The following is a 22,500-nucleotide window of genomic DNA, read 5'->3' as shown; positions in this document are numbered from 1 at the left end:
CCACAGCCAAATCCCTGCAAAGTTGCTGCTCTCTTGGTTGGCTTCCACCAGCCTCGGGAGCTCTGCTGACTTCTGCCGTAGCAGCAGCAGAGGAGAATCCCACCTGAAGCCACACGGAAGTGGAGGGGGCTCCGTCCCCGAATGGTTCGTGTGTGGTTACAGCCAAAGTCCAAAGCCGAAGCTCATACTCATCCTTCTACTGCCTCTTCTGTCTGTCTGAGAGAGACTGCCTCATTTACTGTCTTCCCCACATAAATAGAAGAAAGTGTGTAAGGAACCTGAACAGACAGAGTTTGGCCGTAGTTGCTGTATCCTGGGAGCTTTCTAGTGCTGGTGGGAGCTAAGGAACAAGAGCTGCTGGGACAATTGGTTAGCAGCAGGCTGGTAAATCATTGGCTTCTCGGTGGGGTGCAGTGCTAAGCGATGACTGACTAGGAAAGTCAGTCTAGAGCCTATTGAACTCAGCTTTGCCAGAACCAAGGCTAATTAATGAGCTCTGCAGCAAAACTTTGTGATCTCAAGGCAGATGTTGTAAAAGAAGCTCAAAGAGACCCTCTGTGGTGGTGAATTCTTTCGGACCATGTCAGACCCTGAGGTTTTGTGTCTCATGAGAACTTGGAGATAGTTCTTGCTTTTAACTTCTCCTTTTTGCAGTCTGTGGCTGGTATACGTCCAGGATGTCATCAGCCTGGCATAGTTCTGGTCCGCTGATAGTCCTTATGGTCCTTGCTGTCAGTGCCTGGGCTGAAGACGTTAAAGAGAAGGACTGTGATGTGATTGGAGATGAGACCAGTGAGTCTCAAACAGAAAAAGCCCTATTGAAGAAACTGGAACCTCTGAGCCAAATAAGGTACAGTGCAAAGGTCATATCAACTCACTGCAGGTCTTGGGTCAGGGAGGCTGGAAACTTTGAGGCCATGATATGGGCTGTGTCTGGCTTCCAGTGTCTTCTGATGATTGCTTTCAACCTGTTCTTTATAATTCAGTAGATTATCTGCTCTCTGTCCTCTGCTGCAGGTTTAACACAACTGTGGAGCTGGGCACCACAGAAAACTACACCTATCACTTCAGGGTGTGCAGGGAGGTTGACAGCTCCTTGCATGATCTTGCYGGCCTAGTACAAATTGATAGAAAGACTGGGAAGACTACAGTGATAGGAAGAATCAATGAAACCCAGGTCTTCAATGGAAGTAAGTGATAACTTGCTTACTCAATGTCTGCCTGTTGCCTCCTGGTCCACATCTCTACAGCCCGTGTTCTTTTGCTTGGCAGGTGATTGGATCATGCTAATTTATAAAGGGGGTGACTCATACGGCAGGCACTGCAGTGGAGAGAAGAGGAGAGCAGTGATAATGATATCTTGCAAGCGGGGGCTTACAGCGGTGAGTGACACGCGAGGCAGGAGAGCTTGTCTAATGGCTGGTTATCAGTAGAAGGGCTTGGAGGAGACAGGGAGGTTTCCTTCTGCCTTCCAGTACCCATTGCATAGYTGCACCAACAGTGGTGAAACGGCTCCTTGGAGAGTTCAGCTTGCCTGGGCAGATATTCACGTGACTTGACTTTTTCCGAAACAGAGCTCGTTCAGCATTATTTCTGAAGAGCGAGAAAAGGAGCAGGAGTGTTTCTACCTCTTTGAGATGGACAGCAGTGTGGCCTGCCCAGCTGAGGAGTCCCACCTGAGCGTTGGCTCCATTCTGCTAATAATGTGAGTTTTTGGAGGGGCTGTTCATTCCTAGGCTGCAATCTCCAGTGCCATTTAGAAACAGCAAATGCTGTACTACACCAGATAATTTTAATATGGCTGTCTGCAGCCACTGTTAAATGCTACTATTATCTCTGAGCCTCTGGACAGAAGCTTTGCTTAAAGCGTGATGGTGTAGGGCTATTCTACACCCTGTAGACATTCTCTTTCCTATTTTACAGAGAAGCATAGCAGAACATGGAAGGTATGACCTCCTAAAGTTGTACCACAGCTCTTTGCYAGAACTGGGAATTCAGGCTGAGTCTTAACTCTGTTTTGTGTGCTTGTGCTTAAAGGCACTATTTCATGTGATGTTGTTGAAAGATTTCTCCCCACAAATGAGTATTTTGGGGTATCTTTCTTTCCTGTGGCCTGGTTTTCTGTTTATTGCTCTTTTCTAAAATGGTGCTGAGTTACTTACTCCAGTATCAGTTTAAGGCAAGCAGCTGGCTAGGGAGAGGTTATGTGCAGAGCTTCCTCAGCTCTGACCTTAGTGTTCTGTGTGTGGTATTTTTTATTTTGATTTTTATCTGCTTCTTCCAGACTTGTGTCGCTGATTGCAGTCTACATCATCGGCGGGTTCCTGTACCAGCGCCTGGTGGTAGGAGCTAAGGGCATGGAGCAGTTTCCTCACTTCGCTTTTTGGCAAGATCTAGGCAATTTGATGGCGGTAAGTGACAGATCTTTATATATCCCCAACCTGGTCCATATATTAGTGTATAAGGAATGTAGTAGTTGGGACTTGCCTCGTCTTCCTGGTCCATGGCTGGGTAGACCAGCTGCAGAGTAACCGGAGGCAGACGAGGGTGTCTGTAGAGCGCTTGCTTGCTAAGTGTTAGCGTGGTGCTCATACCCCGTGACTGCCCAACTGCAGCATGTGCCCATTCGTGGTTAATGCTTCTCAGGTAGGAATGATAAGCTGGGGGCGGAAGAGAAGTTCCTTGAAATCCTCCCTTACTCACCTTAGGCTCTGTTATTCAGTCCTTCCGGCTTCTCTCAGTGTGATGTTGTTGCCTACTGCTAATCAGCACCACGCGTTACCCCCAGGGTCAACAAGCCTTTGAGACTGGGTAGTATCTCTGCACACGTGCTCCCCTTACCAAGGCAAATTCTTGGGATCTGCCCCAGGCAGTTTGAGGATCTTGGGATCTGCCCCAGATAGCTTGAGGACAGGCATTATCCCTTAGCAGAAGTCATTACAAGCTGCTTTGCTTTGATGCTAGCTTAATTGTTTGTAGTCTGACTCCGGTGCTGCAATAACCTGTATTTGCAGGATGGCTGCGACTTTGTCTGTCGGTCTAAGCCTCGCAACGCGCCGGCTGCCTACCGTGGTGTGGGCGACGACCAGCTGGGGGAGGAATCGGAAGAGCGGGATGACCACTTGCTGCCAATGTGATCGGCTCCCAACACTCTGTGGGTTTTTTTTTTTTTTCCTTTTTTTCCCTCTCCCCTTCCCATCCTGGTGCTTGTTTATCCAGGGGCCTCCCAGACAGTTCTCTTGCTTCTGATCTTCTTCAACTTTTTGCTTTTGCTTTTTCTGGCATCATAAAAGCTGCTGGGCATGAGCACGGGTCCCTGAAGGCATGTCTTATGGATCTAACGGTGTTCTAGGCTTTCAAGGAACGCAGTAGAGCCAGGGGGGAGGGCAATAGGAGACACCAAAAACAAATATTCAGCATTCAATACTGAGTGGGGCTGGAAGATGAGTTATTGAGAAGGGCAGAGATGGGTTCAAAGAGGGAGTGTGAAAGAAAGAAGACAGTGAGTTACAACAGCCGAGATAAGATGAGCTTCTCTCTCTCTCCCTTATAAGGCTAATCAGATCTGTAAGACAGTGGTTTTATACTTCAAATACTTTTTTTTTCCAGCTTTTCTAGCTTCTGCCCTGTTACACAAGCCAGCATAACGTGCACAAGGTGATCTATGCCAAACTCTGAGTGGAAGAGGCATTAGCACTTGTAAAGTCTTTCCTTTTCCTACTGGTAATGTGTTGAAAAGTGCACACCAGTTTTCTTGAGATGCAGAGAGCTGTAGGTTATCCACTGGTATTCTTTCAGACTGGAAAGGGACAATGCTTGAAAACTACATGATACTGTTTTGTGACCTCCTCCTTCAGTCCAAATGACATCTTTATCTTCTCTGTCACTGGGAAGCCAAAGGAAATAATGTGCTGCTAAGTAAAGGGGACACCTGTTGAAGTGAAACCGAAATCAGGACAAATTGAGGAAGTTAGAGGTAGCTGCAATTCAGGTTAACTGCTCAGAATTTTGGCAGTAACTGAGCTGTTGATTGGATGCTTTCTGAATTTTCACTGTCTGAGAGGATTTTTCTGTGAAGCTTTTTTTTTCTCTTTCATAAAAATAAAGCATAGAAGCCAAGGAATAAGTATGCTAGACTCAAATCTGCATAATCCTGAGCTTACAGGGTCACTTGGTTAAGCCACTGTCCCCCTAAGTGTGATTCAGGTCAGTCTTGCGATGCTTGCCCGGTGCAGGTGGTATTTGCACACTGCTGTGAGGTGGGAGAGTGACCATTTCCCTGGGCCAAGGTAGCTCCCGCAGTTGTAAGACTTAATTTATGTCTTCGGGTACTTTACAGTGTCACTGATTGGTTGAGGTCAGAAGGGACCCTCAACATGGCACCTTCCTTTCTAATTGCTTTTTAGGGGTGGGGGTAAGTTGTAGCAGTCACATTCTGAACACAAAGATTCAGCTTCAGTCGTGAGGGTAGAGACTGTGAGGAAGCCACTGCTGCTAGCACTGAGGAACAGAAAAGTCTGTGCGTTTTTATACTGCGGGTGCAGTCTGGGCAGGGACACGGAGACGTGAGGGGCCCTGCCCTTTTGCTGGGGTGCATAGGCCAACAGTTCCCACTTTCCTTTTGTTATGGTCTCTGTCATTCTCATAACATGGAAAAAAAAAAAGTCACTAAGCCTGTTCCTGTTTTTCATGGTGGTGTTTAAGATAATATGGGTGTTGTTTTTTTTTTTTTTTGTACAAAACATGACTTTGAAAAAATAAAATAATCAAAAAACCTGAGATGCTGTGTTGGTAAGACAACCATCTTTCTTTGGTGCCAGGACAACTTGGTCACAAGGGGAGGGTCCTCATTATAGAGTGTCTTGTGCCTGAACCACTCGTGGCAGGAATGGATAGCCCCTTGTTAGTGCAGGGTCACARCTTCTACCTCTTACCAAGTTTGTTTTCTCAAGGCGTGACAAGAAGCACCTTCTCCTGGACTGAAATGACAAAACTCTGTCACTTGTGGATCAGAAGTCTCCCATGTTCCATATTTTTCTGAAATAAAATCAAAAGTGACTTCTTGATGGTGGCTTTAATTCTAGGAAGATGATGCAATCAATGGACTAATGCTCAGGTTGGGTGGTTAAAAAATATCTAGACCTGTGAAGCCTTAAGGTTTTTTATTATTAATTTTTCATTAAGAACCTTGAACATATACAATGAACTTCAGGTAAGAGGTAAAATATTTCCCTTTGGGTGAAATAAACCCAGTCCTTGGAAGGTGCTGGTCACTGATAGGCTCCTTTTACTCTGCCAGGGGTTACTGTTCTATAAGCAACTTGCTAAGGCTAAAATTGTCTAAGGGCAGCCATCCTCTGCTGCCTGTAAAGATGCTAACTTTTCTYCCCTAACTTATAATGGAGCTGGGACTATTATCGGGGTACTCGTGGTGTACTGAGCACCTGAATTAAGACTAGAAGTTGCTTTCACACTATAGCCATATCCTAAGCACTGTGCATCCTCTTACTTCTGTCTTTAAGAGGTGGGTGAATACATTCCTTCCAAAGACCTGTAATCTTTTCATCCCCATAGGGGGCCTCCCACTGTGATCCTCAACCTTTCCTCCAACTGAACTGTAGGCACTTCCCATACAGAGATTTAGGTTTTGCTGGAAAACTTTTCTGATACTTACAAAAACAGAAGAGCTGTTTTAGAAGATGTCTTGCTTTCAGGGCATTTACCTCTTCACTGCTTTCTATAACTTCCTCAGCTTGTGTTTTTGTTTGTTTGTTGTTAAAAACAGAGTTGCTTTGGGGACAACTCTGCCCAGGCTCAGCTCTAGCAGGCTCACTAGAAAACTTCTCAATACATTTGGTCCTTTAAAAACAACAACAAAAAAAACGGTGGGAGCAGCTAGGGAGGGTTCATCTAACTACCTTAAAGGATCAGGGTGCAGGGGAGGGGAGGGTGGAGGGCTGTGGGGATGGGCTTTTTTTTTTTTTTTTTTAAAGTATTTTTTGTCTTCCTCTGTTTAACTATGACCAAAACAAAAACTCCCATACAACCTGAGACAGGAGCTACACTCCTGCCAGCTTAGCTTAATCCTTGTCCTGTGTCCTCTCCTGGGGGTAATGAAGACAGACACACACGAAAAAAGGTAAGAGTCCATACATTTAAACAAAACAAAAAAAAACTAACAACCCCTAAGCCATTTTATGAAGAGCGTTAGCACTTCTGAAGACTGCTTTGGATCTGTAAATTATTATGGCAGAATGAACCTAGTGCTGCAGAATCCCCTAAAATAAAGCACCTTCCCCCACTGCCCTTTTTCTTCTCCAGCACTTGAACTCAGTATGAATCCTCTGACTGGCTTAAGGGGTAGCACTCAGCCTGTGCAGCTACCACAACACGTTGCATGACCATCCCCTGCTGTGCCACCATCTCCTGTCATGCAGCAAAGCCAAGGCTAAGGCTGCTCTTACTGCCCTGGGTCTTGAGGTTGGCTCTGCTTGCTGGAAAGTTTACTAAACCCAGTTCATGAACAGCCTAGGTCCTTTTAGAACATGGAAAGAGGAGCAGCCCCTTTGGCTGTAATTCTCACTTGCTGACTTTTGTCGCAGGGAATTGACTTTTTCCTCTTTCTAAGTATCCCAAGAACAGCTGCTCACAATGTTAGTGCTGGGCAGGTTTCCTTATGCCTCAAATTCTGACACAGCAAGATTCAGAAACAGCTACATAGGATCTAACTGCCCTGCTGCAGCAAAAGGGACAGGCGAGGTCCCTGTCAGAAGTCTGGGCAGAAAGAGGTTCCCTTCCCTTTTTTCACATGGTGTATGGCAGAAGTATATTCAAAACCATCAAGAAGGMAAAAAGTTTCAAGGCCTAGGTGAGAGTTTTCCTCCCCCTTGTAGCACCATAAAGGGGCCAAGACACAGGCTTGTGCATAGCAGTTCAACTCAGTTTCCTTCTCGTTTTTTGTTTGCAAGATCGTGTGGAGTGGTCCCCTCTTTCACTACCCGAGCAGGACACTCCAAAGCRAGGAGCTGCACTGTGGTCAGAGCAAAAAGGCTTCAGAGCTGTTAGGTCTCCTTGAGGATATTGATCTTGGCACAAATCTTGAGAGCTGGTCCCAGCTTGATGTTCATGGCACTCATGAGGTGTTCCTCCTTGAGGAGCAGAAGCGCTTGGCCGTCAATTTCCTGTGACCGAAACTCCTCAGCGATCTCCTGGCAGCCTGTGAAGCCAAGAAAACAGCACTAAGAAACAGGTGCTCCAGGCACTCTCCACATTCCYACTTTTTGGGATAGGTGTCCAGAAGATAAAGCAAGCTGGGAATCACCCTCCCTTCTCCCAACAATCTCTGTGCCACAGGCTGCTTGAGGCAATAACACTGACTACCAATAACAGTTGCCTCTTACTGCAGAAAGGCAGCCAACACTTTTTCCTATGCTGGATCCCAGGACAGCAGCAGGAAAATTTAGCTTTACCTTGCAGGGATGCAATGAACTCAGACACCTCCTCTACAGTCCAGCGACTCGGATTGCTGGATAGGAAGACTGGGTTGATGCCGTGTAGATCTGGGGTAGGTGGGGCCATACTGGAGTTTGACAGGTCCCTCTCTCCATGACTGGCCCTCACTGACAAGGGCCCTGGAGATGTAGGGGACAAAGCTTCATCATAACTGGAGTTATCAGAGCCTCGACTGGAATCTTCTTGGCCCTACAAGCCCACAGGAAAGAAGGCAAAGCAAAGGTGTGTTTAAGAAAGTCACAATCATTAAGTGCAARACAAGGCGCTGGGAACAGCAGAAGTTGTCCCAACAGTGCCTGTCTGTGGCTGCTGATCCAGTCACAGCCGACAAGAGCTCACTGATGCCAGAAACAGCAGGCTTTGCCCTTTCTTCCTTTCCTGTTTACTTTCTTTTCACCCTCCCCCAGTCCATTCACCTTCTTCATGCCAGTTCTGGAACTCATTAGAGCCCTTCTATGACCTGATTTAATTCATTAAGCTGGAAGAAAGCTAACCAAACAGGAAAGTGGGTTGTTTTCTATCAAGGTTTTCAGCTGGTCTCACTCACCGAGAGCTCTATAATTCATGCTGGAATGAACAGAGAACAAACAGAACAAGTACGAGTGCAAATCCACCATTTGCAGCTGATGCACAATTGGAACAGTTTATTTTTTCTTGTGCAATAACTATGTCAATGTGCACTCTGCATATGCCGGATGCCTACAGACGGGCCAGGCATTTCACCTCASCTCTGAATGTATTTACAACAAGAAAAACCACACTTCACATCATTGACACTAAGRTAGGAACAATACAGAAGCAGAGTGAGTTAGCTCTAAACCAGTGTCTTGTGAAAGCTCAGCCTAAGCACTTGGAGTGTCCAGGAACTCAGTCCTTGCCTCAAGGTAATGCAACCAGGTCTATCCAGCAGCTATCACTGCTACAGCCCAGATACAGGTGCAGAGCACGTTCATTGTAGGAAACGTTTCCTGCACAGGCACCAGTGCCAACTGCTACAGTGAGATGTGCCTGGCCAGAGGCAGGCAGGACGTGTCCTTACCCTGTGGCGCTTGCCCTGGATCTTTGCTCGAGCAATTTCGGAGCTGCTGCGCCGCGGCCCCCGGCGCCGCACGCGAGCGTAGTTCACTTCCTGCAACTCCTTCATCTTCTTCCTCAGCCGGAACTGATGGCTGCAGCTGACGTTGTACCTCAAGTAAGGAGAACCACAGCAGCAGTTAGGAAACAGAGACTACTTGAAGTGCAACTTCTCCTTCCTCTAGATGGGGATAAATGTCCTTGTTATCATCGGGTTCTGTTCCTCCTCCTGAGAATTCCCCTCGGAAGTTACCAGTCCAGGCTTCTGACACAGGCAATATTTGGATATCAGAGTTTTAGTCTAACATCTGAAGGTTCAATTAAATTGCTCTGCTAATGGAAAAGACTAATCATAACATGCCTTCCACTATCAAGGGAGATGGCAACGACTAGTCCAGCTTCTCATATTCGTCTCCRTATACTCCACTGTGTCATTGTCTAGTATCAAAGACACAGCAGACGGATGACAGTAAGCATTTGATTAGTCACTTGGGCTCTGAGAAAACACTCTTTAGTCAGATGTACATCCAGTAAGGAGTTCCCCTTTCTTATTTCGTGAACAAGACAGAAATCCTGCTTATACTTCATGTCACATCTACCTCACCCAGGTCTAAAAGCATTCACAAACCATTAGGAGGTCCAACCCTAGATGATCTCTGTGGTCAGTGTGTTCCACGGAGGGCAGCTCAGAGGTACTGCAGTACTGCACACTACCCAAAGGCACCTGCCCAGTTCTAGATAATGCATAATCAGGGGAAAGGAAGGCAATGCCTTGCTGTTACCTTTTAGCGCAGGTCATGGAGCAAAACCTCTTGGAGCCACGGAACTGGCTGGCCGGGGCATACTTTCCACAGTACTCACACTTGAGCAAGCTCGCCTTCTTATCAAGTTCTAGTGAGACAGAGAGAGGCACACAACATGATGATTGGAACTGACACAAACCACACTATCATTCACCCCTCCCCTTCTGTTCCACAGAACAGAYGGACTCCAAACAGTATTTTCTATTCAATATTATGTAGTTAACTTGGGGTTAGAATCTGGAAAGAAGGGAGGTCAAAGCCCTCCATTAGAGACCTACAGTTCTGCACAGTACTGTGCATTTCTCCCTTCATTAACCTTTTGCTGAGCATGCAAGAACTAGCACATCCCTCATATCCTACAAAGGTATGGGGAGATGATCGCCACACCTCAGCTTTGTTCACGCATCTTTCATAGCCTTCAAAAAGATACTARAGACAGGAATATTTCAAAAATTCCTGCTGGTTATTGAAACAGGGTATGTAGATCATATATGAAAAAAGTATTATCTTGTAGCACCTCAAGAAAAAGAGATATTACATCTGTGGCCTAAGTTTGGGTCCCTACAGACTTAGCAGAAGGCTAAAAAGGGCACATTCCTTTCCACAAAAGGAAAAGTTCGTGATGCATGAATTAGATAAAAAAGTATCAGATAACAAACAAACAGGCAAAACCAACATCATAACACTTTCAGTAACATTTGCTAGATCTCCTGGTGCTGGAACTCACCCATAGAAGCACTGTCCCCTCCTGGGGAATTGCTGGACAGGTTTTCACTCTGTCCAGAGGGAGCTCCTCCCTGCAGTGGTTTCTCAGATTCCTTCAGTAGCTGAGAACAACCAACCTGGACCAGAAGAGAGAGAGTCCTGCCCATCAGTAAAGGCATCTCTATGCCTACCACCATGTGCAGGGCATGTGCCACCTGCATCTTGTTGGAGCTCACAAGAACCTCTATCACCACCGGAGAAGGAGGGATACTGAACAAAGTCATTAGTCACTCCTGACCAACTGGCTTGGCAATACTGAATGATCTGTGATAATTGCCTCAAATATCCTGCAATTCCATGTAACTGTATTCTCCTTTACTTGCTTTTACGTCATTAGTTGCTTGTTCAACAAGAAGGGCATCTTTGCCTCCATTTAAAAAAAAACAAAAAAAAAAACCAGCATGAAGTGTTGGTTTGAGGAGTTGAGGAGTACTGACGGGGAAAAAAAAAAAAAACATCACTTCCCTCTAACTCACTTTAATAACAGCAGTTAATGCCTGCTTCATGAATGAAACCTTCCTCCTTTTTCTTCCTCTTTTCCCTGCCTGTGTCTTTTGAAGAAAAGAGCAGACCTGGAGCACGAGGAAAGAAACTCCTATCCAAAGAAGGCAGCCCACGACCCTCTCAAGAGAGATGCCTCTCCTTCTCTACAGTAGTGGACACTTACTGGAAAAGGCTCTGCTCCTTCCTGGATGACAAAGCCCTCGATGATGTGTGTGAGGATCTGCGGCTTCACAATGGCCTGTGGGGGTTTGGAGTCTCCCGTCTGGCGTGAAACCATTGCCAGGTTGGGGGTGGGAGCTGAAGTGGGTGTCACTGATCTTGCTTCACTTGAAGTGGCATTTGGGGTTGCACTGGCAGCAGAATCATGTTTATCTGGAATATTAAAACCACAGAGGGTCACTGTAACCTTCACTCTCTGCTCCTAATATTCATTTTGCTGTATGAGTTGAGATCTCATTAACCAAACCAAAGCATAGCTTTCATTTGCACCTCACCTCCAAGGCCACTCTTCTCATCCATGTGTTTGGGGCTGTCTGTCACAGGAGAGGACCGAGCAGGCAGAACCGCATTCACACTGGGTGATTCTTCCTTCTCCTCCTCTGACTCTGCCTTGCGCTTCACAGCTAAGGCCTGAGACTTGCCCTGTGTGAAGGGAGAGGGACACATAAGCAAAGAGAGGATCCTCCCCTCAAATCATAGATCACCACAGACTGAAGGCAACAGGATACACCCTGCTCCATCCTCCTTCATCATCTGCCTAGTTCCTCCCGCTGACACCTCAAGCTCCCTCATTAGAATATCCCTCTGTTTAAGAACATTTGCTTAGTGRGGAGCAAAACTTAGGACACTCACCAGCGGTGCATTATGGTTAGGGTATGATGTCCCAAATCACCGTGATACATTGATAACATCAAGAGAACATCAAGAGTCCCAGTCTCAAGGGATTACTCCAGCAAGAAGGAAGTGGATTGGCAGTCACCTACCAGTTTCCCCAGCTAGACCACTGTTTCTACAGAGAAAGAATCGTAACAGTAAAGGAAATATGCTGRACAAGAGATGGAGTTATTTTCTAGTTCCCAGGGAGCTATCATAAAATTTGCCTGAAGGAGGAGCCAGAGTTTTAGAAACAAACTGGTGCATTCTGCCCTTGACTACACACCAGTGAAATCTCATGAAAACGAACAGCCCGAGGAGCCTGCTAAGGATACCCGGGCTAGCAAAGTGTTGTCATGGGGGTTAGGAGGGCTCTAAATGGGCAGTTCAGAGCAGCATGACAGAAGCTTGTGCAGCATGAGCCATATTCGTTTTCCTCTTCATAACCTGTTACTGGAGAAACCTTAGAAGCCTAAAGCCAGCCCTAACTCTGTGGCCAATACCACACACCAAGGGGTCTCTGCACTGGTGGTGTCCGTACCTACTTGGAGGAGGGGAGCTCAGTTTTCATGGCCCACTCAGCCTTGGTCTCTCTCCTAAGAGAGACAAAGATGCCAATTATTGTTAATTGTGATAGTATGTGTTGAGGACATATACTCCCATTTGAAGCAGCACTGAGTTTCACCAACAAATCTCATGCAAACCTCTGAACGATCACGTGGAAGAGAATTACTTGCAATCAATAATCCCTAGGACTGGAATTCATGCATCTGAAAGGAAACATCTCCATATTCCTCTCTCCAAATGCCTCAGAACATCCCACTTCACTGACCCAAGACTGGACTAAAAGCGGTATCCTAAGAATGAACAAACAGAATCCATCGGTTATCCTCCTCCTCAGTGATGTGACTTACTGGTAGCTGGACAGACTGCATGTAGAATGCTGCTGGCATCTGAGCCACAACTGGAGAGGAGGCTGCGCTCTTCACCATGTGGGCTGTGCCTTGAACTTGTGCCAAATTTACCCCTGTGGCAAGAGAAGGGGCTTCCTGCAAAGACGCTGGAGCAGAAGATGGGGAAGAAACATGAGCCTGGGAAACAGGCTGGACCACAGCTGGCACACCCCGGGAGGTGGGCACTGCYGCAGCAATCTGAGTCAAACCCAGTGCCTGGGCTTGTCCTGAGCCCTGCTGCCGCGTACCCACCACCTGCACCGGGATATGCGGCGGAGGCTGCAGCGCTGCTGACATTTTGGCAGGCCCAAGCTGAGGGGGCTTGATGGAGGTGACCAGAGCTTTTGACTGAATGGGAATAGGTGACTTGGTGCCTGGCTGGCAAGTGCCRTCCTGCTGAAGCTGAACAGGCTGCGCCTGGGACTGCAACATAGGCTGCACCACAAGGGTCTGAGCTTGCTGCTGGTTTTGAGATGACGCTTGCTGCTGCGGGGGCTGAGCCTGCTGCTGCTGTGGAGTCAGAGATGGTGCTTGCTGCTGCTGCTGCTGCTGCTGAGCCAGCTGGAGATGGGTGGCTGTGTGGAGGAGCTGGGACTGGCGGTGCTGGAACTGCTGCTGGTGATGAATGGCAATCTGCTGCTGGATCACTACTTGTTTCTGCAGGTGGATCTGCTGCTGCTGCTGTATCAGCGAGTGGGGCTGGATCTGTGTATATGTGGCTACAAACATGGGATGGGAAAAGAAGACAGTACAGAAAATTAGCAGCAGGGCAGCTGGAAACAAAAAGCAGCAGGGATGGAAAATGGGCTCTTTAACCCTCAGAACTGGTTTGATTTTTTAAGCTCCAAAATGACTGACAGCTTATTAACAGAGGAGACTGGGGACTGAACAGGCCGAGATTAAATAYTCTCATTCATAAAGAGGGATAACTCCTGCAGAATAGCATCCTGGAGCACTGAGGCTTGGAAACACGCTAGGAGACTCCAGCATGAGAGACACCTCCCAAAGGAAACTTTCTTGTGAAGGCCMAATGGAAAGGCCCAAAGAGGAGGAGCAGGTCCCCACTCACCTGAGCTGATCAACGTCTGGCTAGGTGCTGGTGTAGCCGTCCTGGTCAGGTTCATGCCCACTGTTTGCTGTCCACCACTGTCTGCTTCACACTTTTTTGCAGCCGCATTCTCTGCTTCTGTTTGGCTTCCCTGACTGACAGTCACTGCCTGGGCAGCTGCTACTGGCAGTGGCTGAACCACCCCTGTGCCTTTCCTTTGACAACTGCCAGGAGGGCCTGCTGAGGACGCCTGGCTCAGTCCTGCTGAGGTCTGGCTCCCACTACTTGCCACCACACCCCCGGAGACACCGTTGCTGCCTGCGGCCCCCTGGCTCAAGTTGAGGGACTGGCCTGTGTTGCCAGAAGAAGCCTGAGCCACCGCCAACGTCTGGCCTGTATTTGTGGCCTGTGGTAGGCCGGAAGGCTGGGAGTTTCCTGGCACAGCTGCCTTCTGAGCAGAGCCTTGGAGCTGGGCATTAGTGGCTGAGGTCTGCTGGCTCCTCACAGCCAAGTTCTGCACCTAAAACACACACACAAAACAGTCCATTTGCGTTATGTATGTTACCTCCTGGGAGATTAACAGAAGCAGAGAACACAGAGGCAGAACAAACTGCTGAGATGCAGGCTAAGCTGATACTTAATGCCTCACACTGGAAGCTTGCTAACATTACAGAGCAAAGCTCAGGTRCAGCCCTCACTGGTAGTCTTATTAACCTCAACTCCCCACTGCCCATCTCTGATGAAGTTAAAGATCTCATGGCACTTTCTGAACAGATCTTGAGGATAACTCCATCCTCTCCACACAGCAAACTCCAACATCAGCAACTAACAGGCATGGKACAGCCTTCAGACCTGCCCTCCTTGCTCCTGCATTGGGAGGATCCACTTTAGCAGGGCTCAGAAGGCAGAGAGACTCCCCTTTAAGCTCAGCRATTCCTTTTTTAATTTGTACCACCTGCTGCCTCTCTCTGTGCAGGACTTTCCAGTTAAGAGGCCCTCATCTCTTCTCATGGCACACTGCCCTTATTTCTGCAGTTTCTCTCTGCATTTTGGTGTTGCCATCCTCTGTATTTACTCCCTTTCCAAATGCAGTGTTACCTTCACATTTGATCACAGCTGACTTTGCTTCAAAGAAAGTGCTCCAGATAAGACAAATAGAAAGTAACTGCAGCAGGGGCAGAGTAATATTTTCAGATGAACGCAGGAGCTAAGACCTTGTGATTTGTTCAGTCTTTGGCATCTTTACAACGGCAAACTAACTGGGTCAAAGAATACCACCATCAGCCCAGACTCCTCATCACRGAGCACCTGCCCCACTGAAAAGCTGACAGAGAACCCACAACTCTTTGCACAAAAGGACAACCAAGAAATTGTGAGGACTGGATTGATCCAGTTTGTGGTTCACTCAAGGGATTTAAGTAGCAATTAACCCTATCTTTGAAAGAAAAAGGCAAACACAGAAACACAGTGGTAAGAGAGAACAGATGTTCCTGCATGCAGCCGTTATAGGCCTGCAGGATGGGGATAAAACAGATCTAATTCCCTACGCAAGGAAGCCTGGAGACAGAGATCMGACTGTGGGATGACTGAGTGCAAGAGAAAGGGGAGGACCCTGGTGGGGGTATCACTGACCTGGTCTGTGTCTGCATGGACCCCAGGAGACTGGGTGGGTGGAACTTCCTGCTGGACAGCAGCCACGGCCCCATTAGGCATCAGGATGAGTTGGGAGGCAAGAGGCACATTGCGGCCCAAGGTCCGGTTTACCTGCAACAGGTTCCCCAGCTGCGGCTGTCGGGGAAGGGTCAGGTGACGTGGAATGAAAAGAACGGAGGAGAGGAGAAAAAGAAAGACAGCGAACCACAGGCAAACAGATTACAAAGCAACACTGGGCTGCAATGTCACACAGTGCAAACCCCCCAACCCTCCTTTCACTCTAGAGCTCAGAACCACCTGCAGGAGCAGTAAACTGGAAACAATTTCCTTAGGAAAATGTGTGATTGTCTGTGAGCCAAATGTGAACCTGAGGTGATTCCCACAGACTGCCCAGGACTAGCTAGAAGGCTGGAGTCTAATTTTCAGGTATATGCCCAGGGCTAGCTGAGAAGCAGAGACACAGGACATCCAAAACAGGGATTGTTGGAAAAGAAGGGGATACCTTCTGTATCTAAAGCTGGATGAGCAGCGGAAAATATTTTTTTTTTCTGGTAGATAATCAAACTCTAGACCCAATCTGACAATAATCTGTGTTTTGTATACAGAAACACCTCAAACTGCCTTAAAGGATGAGCTATTTGTTCACATCAATCTATGCACACAGACTAGCTTGAACACTGACTTACATGCCCAAGCTCAGCAATGGTTGAAGAGAGTAATTTACAAGACGAATCTGTTCCAGCATTGCGTGAGAAGAGCAGATTTACTTCCRCGAGCTACACTCAGCTGTAGGATATATATTTCACATCTATACTCTAGTGAGAAGTGCCATGGGATCTTTAACATCTATGCAGAGCAGAGACAAACATGATCTTAAGCATCTCACCTGCACACCCCTAAACCACACAATATAAAGGTCATCTATCCTTGAAAGCTGAGCCTAGAGTTAGACCTGTGGTTTCAGGGGCATAGGATTTCTCATTTGCATTTAAAATACAATCACATGGTCTCTAAAGCTGGAGTTAGCCGAGAGGTAAGAATACATGTTAGTACTCCCACACAGCGAAACGCGAGTGGTCGGGAAACGGTGCTCGTGGTAGGACACGCTTTGTGAGGACCTCTCTTACCCGGAGGTACATCTGGGCCTGCGACTGGTTGAGAGGCGGCGAGGTGGCATTGCCAAGAAGCACCGACTGCGTCAGGGTCGTGGCGCTGGGGGAGCTCACGCTCTGCGAGCGACTGATCAGCTGTGCAGCCGACGTGGTGGCCAGGTTGATCTTGAAAGAGAGAAAAGCCCTAAGTCGCATAGGAAATGATGAGGGCAAAGGAACAGGTACAAACTGTCTCATTGGGACACTGCAAGGACAGGCGTTTTACAGCCTTTTTCCTACGCTGGGGATCAGAAGAAAGAAACTGTTGTCTTAAGGAGCTATGAAATCTAGACTTCTGGCTGGTTTATATTTGTATACTGAACCAGAGTATAACTGTTAACATGCAATTCTACAGTGCTCTCCCCCTCGCCCCCCAAAACAAATGCATTTCTCCAGACTGTTAAGAAAAAAAAAATCTACTTGACAAAATTCTTTAAATAAATCCCATTTCCCCAACTCAAGATAAACACAGACCTCTTCTCACTCAACAAGCTACTTCTGCCTCCAAAAAGAAAAGAACAATCTCCTTCAAGCTGATCTTCTTCTCCATCTTAGGAGTCTCGATTCTCTCCTAATCCAAGAGAATGYATCCTCACAGCTTAAAGAGATCAGTTTCTACCTTCCCAGCTAAAGAGACCTCTCCCACTCAGAAACCTTCTCTTGGCGCCTCAACTCCCACCAATAATGAGAGCACCCCAACTCCTCCAAGCTGACTGTATCTTGTGGATCCCCATCATCCTTAGCAGCTGTGTTTTCCTGGCTGATTTCCCTCCTAAAAGAGGAAAAAACAAAGGAGACAAGGCTTTGCTATGGTGGGGAAGCAATTACTTACAGAGGCCTGGGTAGTGGTGGTCTGTTGTGGGGCACTGGTGTTGGGGGAGCTGGCCTGTCTACTGGCTGCAATTGTAGCCTGCAAGAGAGATCAGAACAAAAATGAGTACCTGGAAAAAAAGCTTCAAATCCAATCCAAATGTTTGGGTTGGCTAGAACACCTCATCCCAGCATCACCATCTTCTGTCATTCCTGACAACTGGAAGACAACAGAAGAACCACAAATCTCTGTCACGGCCTCCAAAACAGGTGTAGCGAGTCAGCAGGGAAGGAACCTCCTGCTCCCCAGCCAGTTCTGTAGATCACTCAAGGCACTGGACAGGAGACACTTCTGGTGTGAGACCTGCAGTCCTCCATGCAGCGCTGTATCTTCTGCCACTGTCTCAGCTTGTCCTGCTGCAAACTACAACCCCCATCCCACTGTTTCACACTCCATCCCCACAACTCTAACACTACACTATGTTGGGCAAGTTGTGCAAGTTAGTAACAGGTGTGCAATGTTACTCCAAGTAACAAACTTTGATTACAGCACGTAWGGAAGAGGGTAAATGACGGGTATTTTTCTATCCTATATGATCCCATGGCAAGTGCCTGTGTGGGTAATAGGTTCAGTTAGTCTGTAAATAAGATATCTGTGAAACTGGCAAGAGGATTCTATTCCCCCTACCCTACAAAGCAGCAAGTAAGGATTTGGGAACTATGAGGGAGGTAATCCTTCTCCTCTACTCAGCCCTGGGGAGGCCACATCTGGAATACTATGTCCAGTTCCAGGCTTCCCAGCACAGAGGAGACATGGAGCTACTGGAATGAGTCCTGCAGAGGGCTGCTGAGATGACTAAATGGACTGAAGTATCTCTCATATGAAGAAAGGCTGAGAGAGCTGGGGCTGTTYGGCCTGGAGAACACCATACTTAGGGGAGATCTTATCAATGCACATWAGTATCTGAAAGGAGGATGTAAAGGGGATGTAACCAGACTCTTCAGCAGCACCCAGCAGTAGCACAAGAGGCAATGAGCACAAACTGCAACAAAGGCAGTTCCATTTGAACACGAGAAAAAAGAAAAACAAACTGTGAGAGTGACTAAGTACTAGAATAAGTTGCCCAGGGAAGCTGGGGAGTCTCCATCCTTGGGGAATCTTTAAAATCCTCCTGGCTGCGACCCTGTGACCCATGCTCTGGGTGTCCCTACTTAAGCAAGGGTGTTGGATTAGATGATCTCCAGAGGTCCYTTCCAACCTCAGCCATTCTGTGATTCTGTGATCCCTGAACTGATATCCAAGAGGATACAGTGTGAAATTTCATGTACATAAAACCATATGCGTTCTCAGGTAAATAACATTTCATGATTCATTTTAAGACAGTTTTAAAAAATGCTACTGTATTGCTACTGATGTAATGATTCATTTTGTATTTAAAGGAGGTGCAGAGGCTAATCCTTTGCCTCCAAAATATGGCATTTTCCCTTATGGGGATCCCAGATTTTACCTCATCCTGCTCTGTAAATGGAAGTCAGAGGGTTCTACTCACGTAGCTTCCTGTTTCTTTAGTTGTTTACATTACCTTTAAATACATGTTTAAGGACTAGCTGTCTAATCACAAACCAGGACCTCATCACACAAGTTGCTGCATAAGAAGTGAGTCTCCCCCAGAGAGAATGCCTCTCCTTCTGCCCCCTGGAAACTCACCTGCTGGACAGCTGCCAAGCTGTGGAGCTGGGCACTATTTAGCTGCTGCTGGAGCATAAACTGRTGGAAGTACTGAGCTGCATTAGGTTGTCTCTGGAGTGCCTGGAGGGCCTGGAGAAAGAAGAAAACCCAACTGTCAAAAAATACTGTGCCCTCAAAACACGATTAAAGAGAGAAATCATGATCTAAATAACTGCCAGGAGACATCCCTCATCACCATGAAAAAAGGCAAAGCAACCAGATTAGAACATCAAAATATGTAGTACAAGTCCAGTAACAGACTGAATCACAGGTGTATCCAGGCATAGCAGCAAGAATACTTKTAAGACTTTTAAAAACTCCTGTAATTTGGGGATGTACATAACTGAGTGGACAAACAGACCACAATTCCTACATAGTACAGATATTCCAGAGGTACTGGGATGATAAACTGAATAACTTGATATAGGACAATAGGCTAACGTTAATCCACTGGATCACAGRACTAATAAATTTAAAAGGCTGGACACTGCAGTAGTCACCTATAAAACTAAAGCAAAATATGAGGACTTATGGAATAAGTATATGGCCTAGCCCAGGAATTCCAAAAATCTGAAAACACAACTGTCTTCTAAGCATGAAGCATCTCACCTACCTTGACAGGACAGCTCAGAGCAATGGAGAAGGACTTACTGCCACCTTCCATGGACAAAAAGACAGAACATAACCATACCTTACCTGTACGGCCTGTCGCTCATACAGAGACATCTGCGATATCTGCGGGCGGCTGCTTCCTCCAGAACTGGAGCTCCCACTGGTGGAACTGGAATTCTGTTCACTTTCGGTCTCCATGGTGACAGGAACCTGGAGCTCAGACCGAGACTGGCTCCAGACCTAAATCAAGAGAATTACAAAAATAAGTCATGCTAGAGAAAAAGAGAACCAAATTGTGTTTCACTGCATCATATGGCTTATTTACTTGAATCTTGCTTGAATAACTAAATTTCTTACACCACTTTGTCATTTTACAAGGGGCTGGGGATCCATTCAAAAGTTATATTCATAGTTTTTTTGTTTGTTTGATTACCACAGTGAAAAATATAATATACATATCCTCACATTTGTATTGCTATTTTGCAGTGGAAGCTACAGCTAGCCTTCTTAAAAGAGTAGCGGGCTAAGTATCAGCTTCAGCTCATTCGGAAAAGCTCTTGGTTTACAGGTCTCATCACCTCTGCTTCAAGTCTAGTAAACTGAGGCAAATTATACTCTGCTTCTAGTCACCAATTTCACTGTCCTGACTTGTGGGATAATTTCACTTCTTCTGGGACTAGAGACAAGGAGAATCACAACTCCATTGTCTYGCTGCAAATTCACCAGCTCAGTCCCTTCTTGTCACAGTTCAGCCCCGAATCCCTAATTATTCTTTCTTATCACATGCATTTCTGGGTACTCACTGTTCTTAACAGTCCATAATTCACATATAAGACTAAAGCCAGTCATATGTGGTTGTAAGTTGCTTTAAGGAGGAATATAACGACCRCAGAGTGAATAAAGGGATCACTACGAACAAAAGTGCCAGGGAAAACTTCCGAAGAGGCCATACAGGGCTAGGGATAACTTTCGGCAGCAGAAAGATGGGTTGTGGTGAACTACAGGACTAAGAAAAGACTGGAGAAGGCTTTCATCAGCCAAGAGGAAGAAAAGCAAGACTGCAAGGAATGTTTAGCAGAAAAGTAACATATGGGGATGATCAGTGAGCTTCCTCCAGCAAGAAACGTGTGTTATACAGGGAATAATAGGAGGAGGGATTAGACTCAGGAAGAGGCAAGAGCAAAAGTGATGAGAAGTGAGCAAAAGTGATTAAGTGAAATTCAAAAAGAAAAAAAAAAAAAAAGCGCAAAGCATCCCATGTAAGATTTAAAAATATCTTCCAACAGCCTGAGTAACACCAACAGCTTGTTTGTTCCCAACAGCACCCGCTGGCTCCTCTGCACTCTACCTAATACACCTCTAAATGAGACCTAAACTTCCAGGACCTCATAACACCAGCACAGATATTAGACCTTTTCAAACACAGGTGTTGAGGGTTTTACAGCTTCACTGCTCTTCACACTACTTCTTCTAGGTGACTAAACAACCAGGCCAGCACATCARAAAATCGGGCACAGTAACATCCTCTCCCTGGCCTAAGTTCCTAAATTCCACAACGGTGTTAAGGTGACTTTAAGTAAAGTAGGACAGTAGCATTAACACTGCTGAGGAAGGCTCGCTAAACCAGAGGAGAGCTGCTCCAAGCTTATTCCTCAAAATCTAGGAGAAAAGTCCATTACCAACAAGCACATAGCTGCTGTTTCAGTTCTGGCTTCCCTGTGCAGACCTTTGCCTCCGTGTCCTGCCCAGGACTCCATGTGCTTCCAGCACTACCTTCCTATGCTGYTTAGGCAGCACCGTGAGTAATTCTGCCCTGCAATCGTCTTTTCCTCAGCTGTAAGAAGCAACCTCCTAGTTGGCCATTGCATCCATGCACAACTCCATTACAGAYAGGAAACAGTCAAAAGGCTACCTAAAACAAAGCCTCTTGAGGAGAAAATTGCTTTACAAGTTTTTCTTTGACAGCCAGCACCACAAGTAAACGAAGCCTGAAAATAAATTAATCAAGCAAAYGAGAAGGGAGAGAATACAGGCTGTTACAGAGGAAGAAAATGGGTGAATTCGTGAAATAAACCAAACGGGGCTAAACGTGAGACAGAGTGAAGCCATACACATTACAACCAAGTTATAGCTCTGCTACCATCAGGATGGCTCCCTTCCTCCAGGGGCATCTTGCAGCATCTTCCTCTTACACCAGTCCAGGGATCAGGGGGTGTCCGACCTCTCTGTTTGTTGGGCTGCTCCATAAAATGACACATCATCACAACCAACCAAACGACTGCTTTTCCCAATACATTAAATTAACCAACTCACTTTACAGACATAATTAGTAGGTCCCAAGTAATAAAATGGGGCAGAATGCATGGCCCTTACACAGAATTACCTTTGAAGAAGAGCTAAACTGGGTCAAAACTAATACAGAACCGCACACCAAGAGACCAACAGGTAAGAACACAACAGCCTAACGATATTAATATCGAGACACGGATAGGAGCACTGCAGAAACGAAGAGGAAGGGAGCACGCTAGCTCACGGCRCAACACAGGCATGAAGGCACCGTCTCCAGCCTGACCTGCCCTGCTGATCTCAGCGCGCCGAGGAACACAGCCTGTCCGCTTGCAACTCCTCCACCTCTCTCGGGCGCGACAGCAGGAAACTCAGGCCGGGCATCTGCAGTAACCACGGAACACTACAGAGGAGTTAAAAAATAAAAAGAATAAACAAATCTCATTTGCTTGCGCCATCCGTTTTTCTCTCGTGCAGGACTGCTGCCTGCACAATACTTTCTAACCTTACAACCGGCTCTGCAGCTTCACCCTTGGGAAACCAACAGGCGGGAACTGCACAGGGCGGCCCGCACGATTTCCACGGGGGAACAGCAGCAAGGAGAAGCTGCCGAGCGCGCAGCCCTCCCACCCGTGCGGGCTGCTCCCGCGGGTACCCGGGGCTCGCGCCCCGCGGGGCCGCGCCCGCACAATGCGGCGCCGCAGGGCGGGCGCGCGGGCGGGCGGCC

The 22,500-nt window shown here is 46.9% G+C and overlaps 2 protein-coding genes across 3 annotated transcripts; one reads left to right on the top strand and one right to left on the bottom strand.

Annotated features, from left to right (window-relative positions):
- Positions 1 to 436: 436 nt before the first annotated feature.
- On the top strand, positions 437 to 4,632 carry M6PR (mannose-6-phosphate receptor, cation dependent). The gene is made up of 7 exons (XM_026044820.1): positions 437 to 850; positions 1,018 to 1,190; positions 1,273 to 1,382; positions 1,575 to 1,705; positions 2,285 to 2,411; positions 3,015 to 3,154; positions 3,610 to 4,632. Exons 1-6 carry the CDS (start codon positions 678 to 680, stop codon positions 3,135 to 3,137), a joined length of 837 nt encoding a protein of 278 aa, XP_025900605.1. The 5' UTR covers positions 437 to 677; the 3' UTR covers positions 3,138 to 3,154; positions 3,610 to 4,632.
- Positions 4,633 to 6,010: 1,378 nt separating this feature from the next.
- PHC1 (polyhomeotic homolog 1) lies at positions 6,011 to 22,380 on the bottom strand. Of its 2 annotated transcripts, XM_026044817.1 has the most exons (16): positions 22,279 to 22,380; positions 22,060 to 22,176; positions 19,572 to 19,727; positions 18,855 to 18,965; positions 17,169 to 17,246; positions 16,313 to 16,462; positions 15,165 to 15,320; positions 13,554 to 14,052; positions 12,446 to 13,203; positions 11,153 to 11,300; positions 10,822 to 11,030; positions 10,117 to 10,231; positions 9,369 to 9,477; positions 8,552 to 8,699; positions 7,470 to 7,701; positions 6,011 to 7,216 (listed from the first exon to the last, which is right to left on the bottom strand). In XM_026044817.1, the coding sequence occupies exons 3-16, from the start codon at positions 19,683 to 19,685 to the stop codon at positions 7,062 to 7,064; spliced, it is 2,982 nt and encodes a 993-aa protein (XP_025900602.1). In that variant the 5' UTR covers positions 19,686 to 19,727; positions 22,060 to 22,176; positions 22,279 to 22,380; the 3' UTR covers positions 6,011 to 7,061. The 2 variants fall into 2 exon arrangements, with proteins under 2 accessions (XP_025900602.1, XP_025900603.1); XM_026044818.1 differs by lacking the exon at positions 15,165 to 15,320.
- Positions 22,381 to 22,500: the final 120 nt, after the last annotated feature.

Source organism: Nothoprocta perdicaria, unplaced genomic scaffold, assembly GCF_003342845.1.
Source record: "Nothoprocta perdicaria isolate Ctin4 unplaced genomic scaffold, notPer1 scaffold_386, whole genome shotgun sequence".
NCBI lineage: Eukaryota > Metazoa > Chordata > Aves > Tinamiformes > Tinamidae > Nothoprocta > Nothoprocta perdicaria.
The sequence above is the reverse complement of the archived record's forward strand: the minus strand, read 5'-3'. Positions and strand labels throughout refer to the sequence as shown.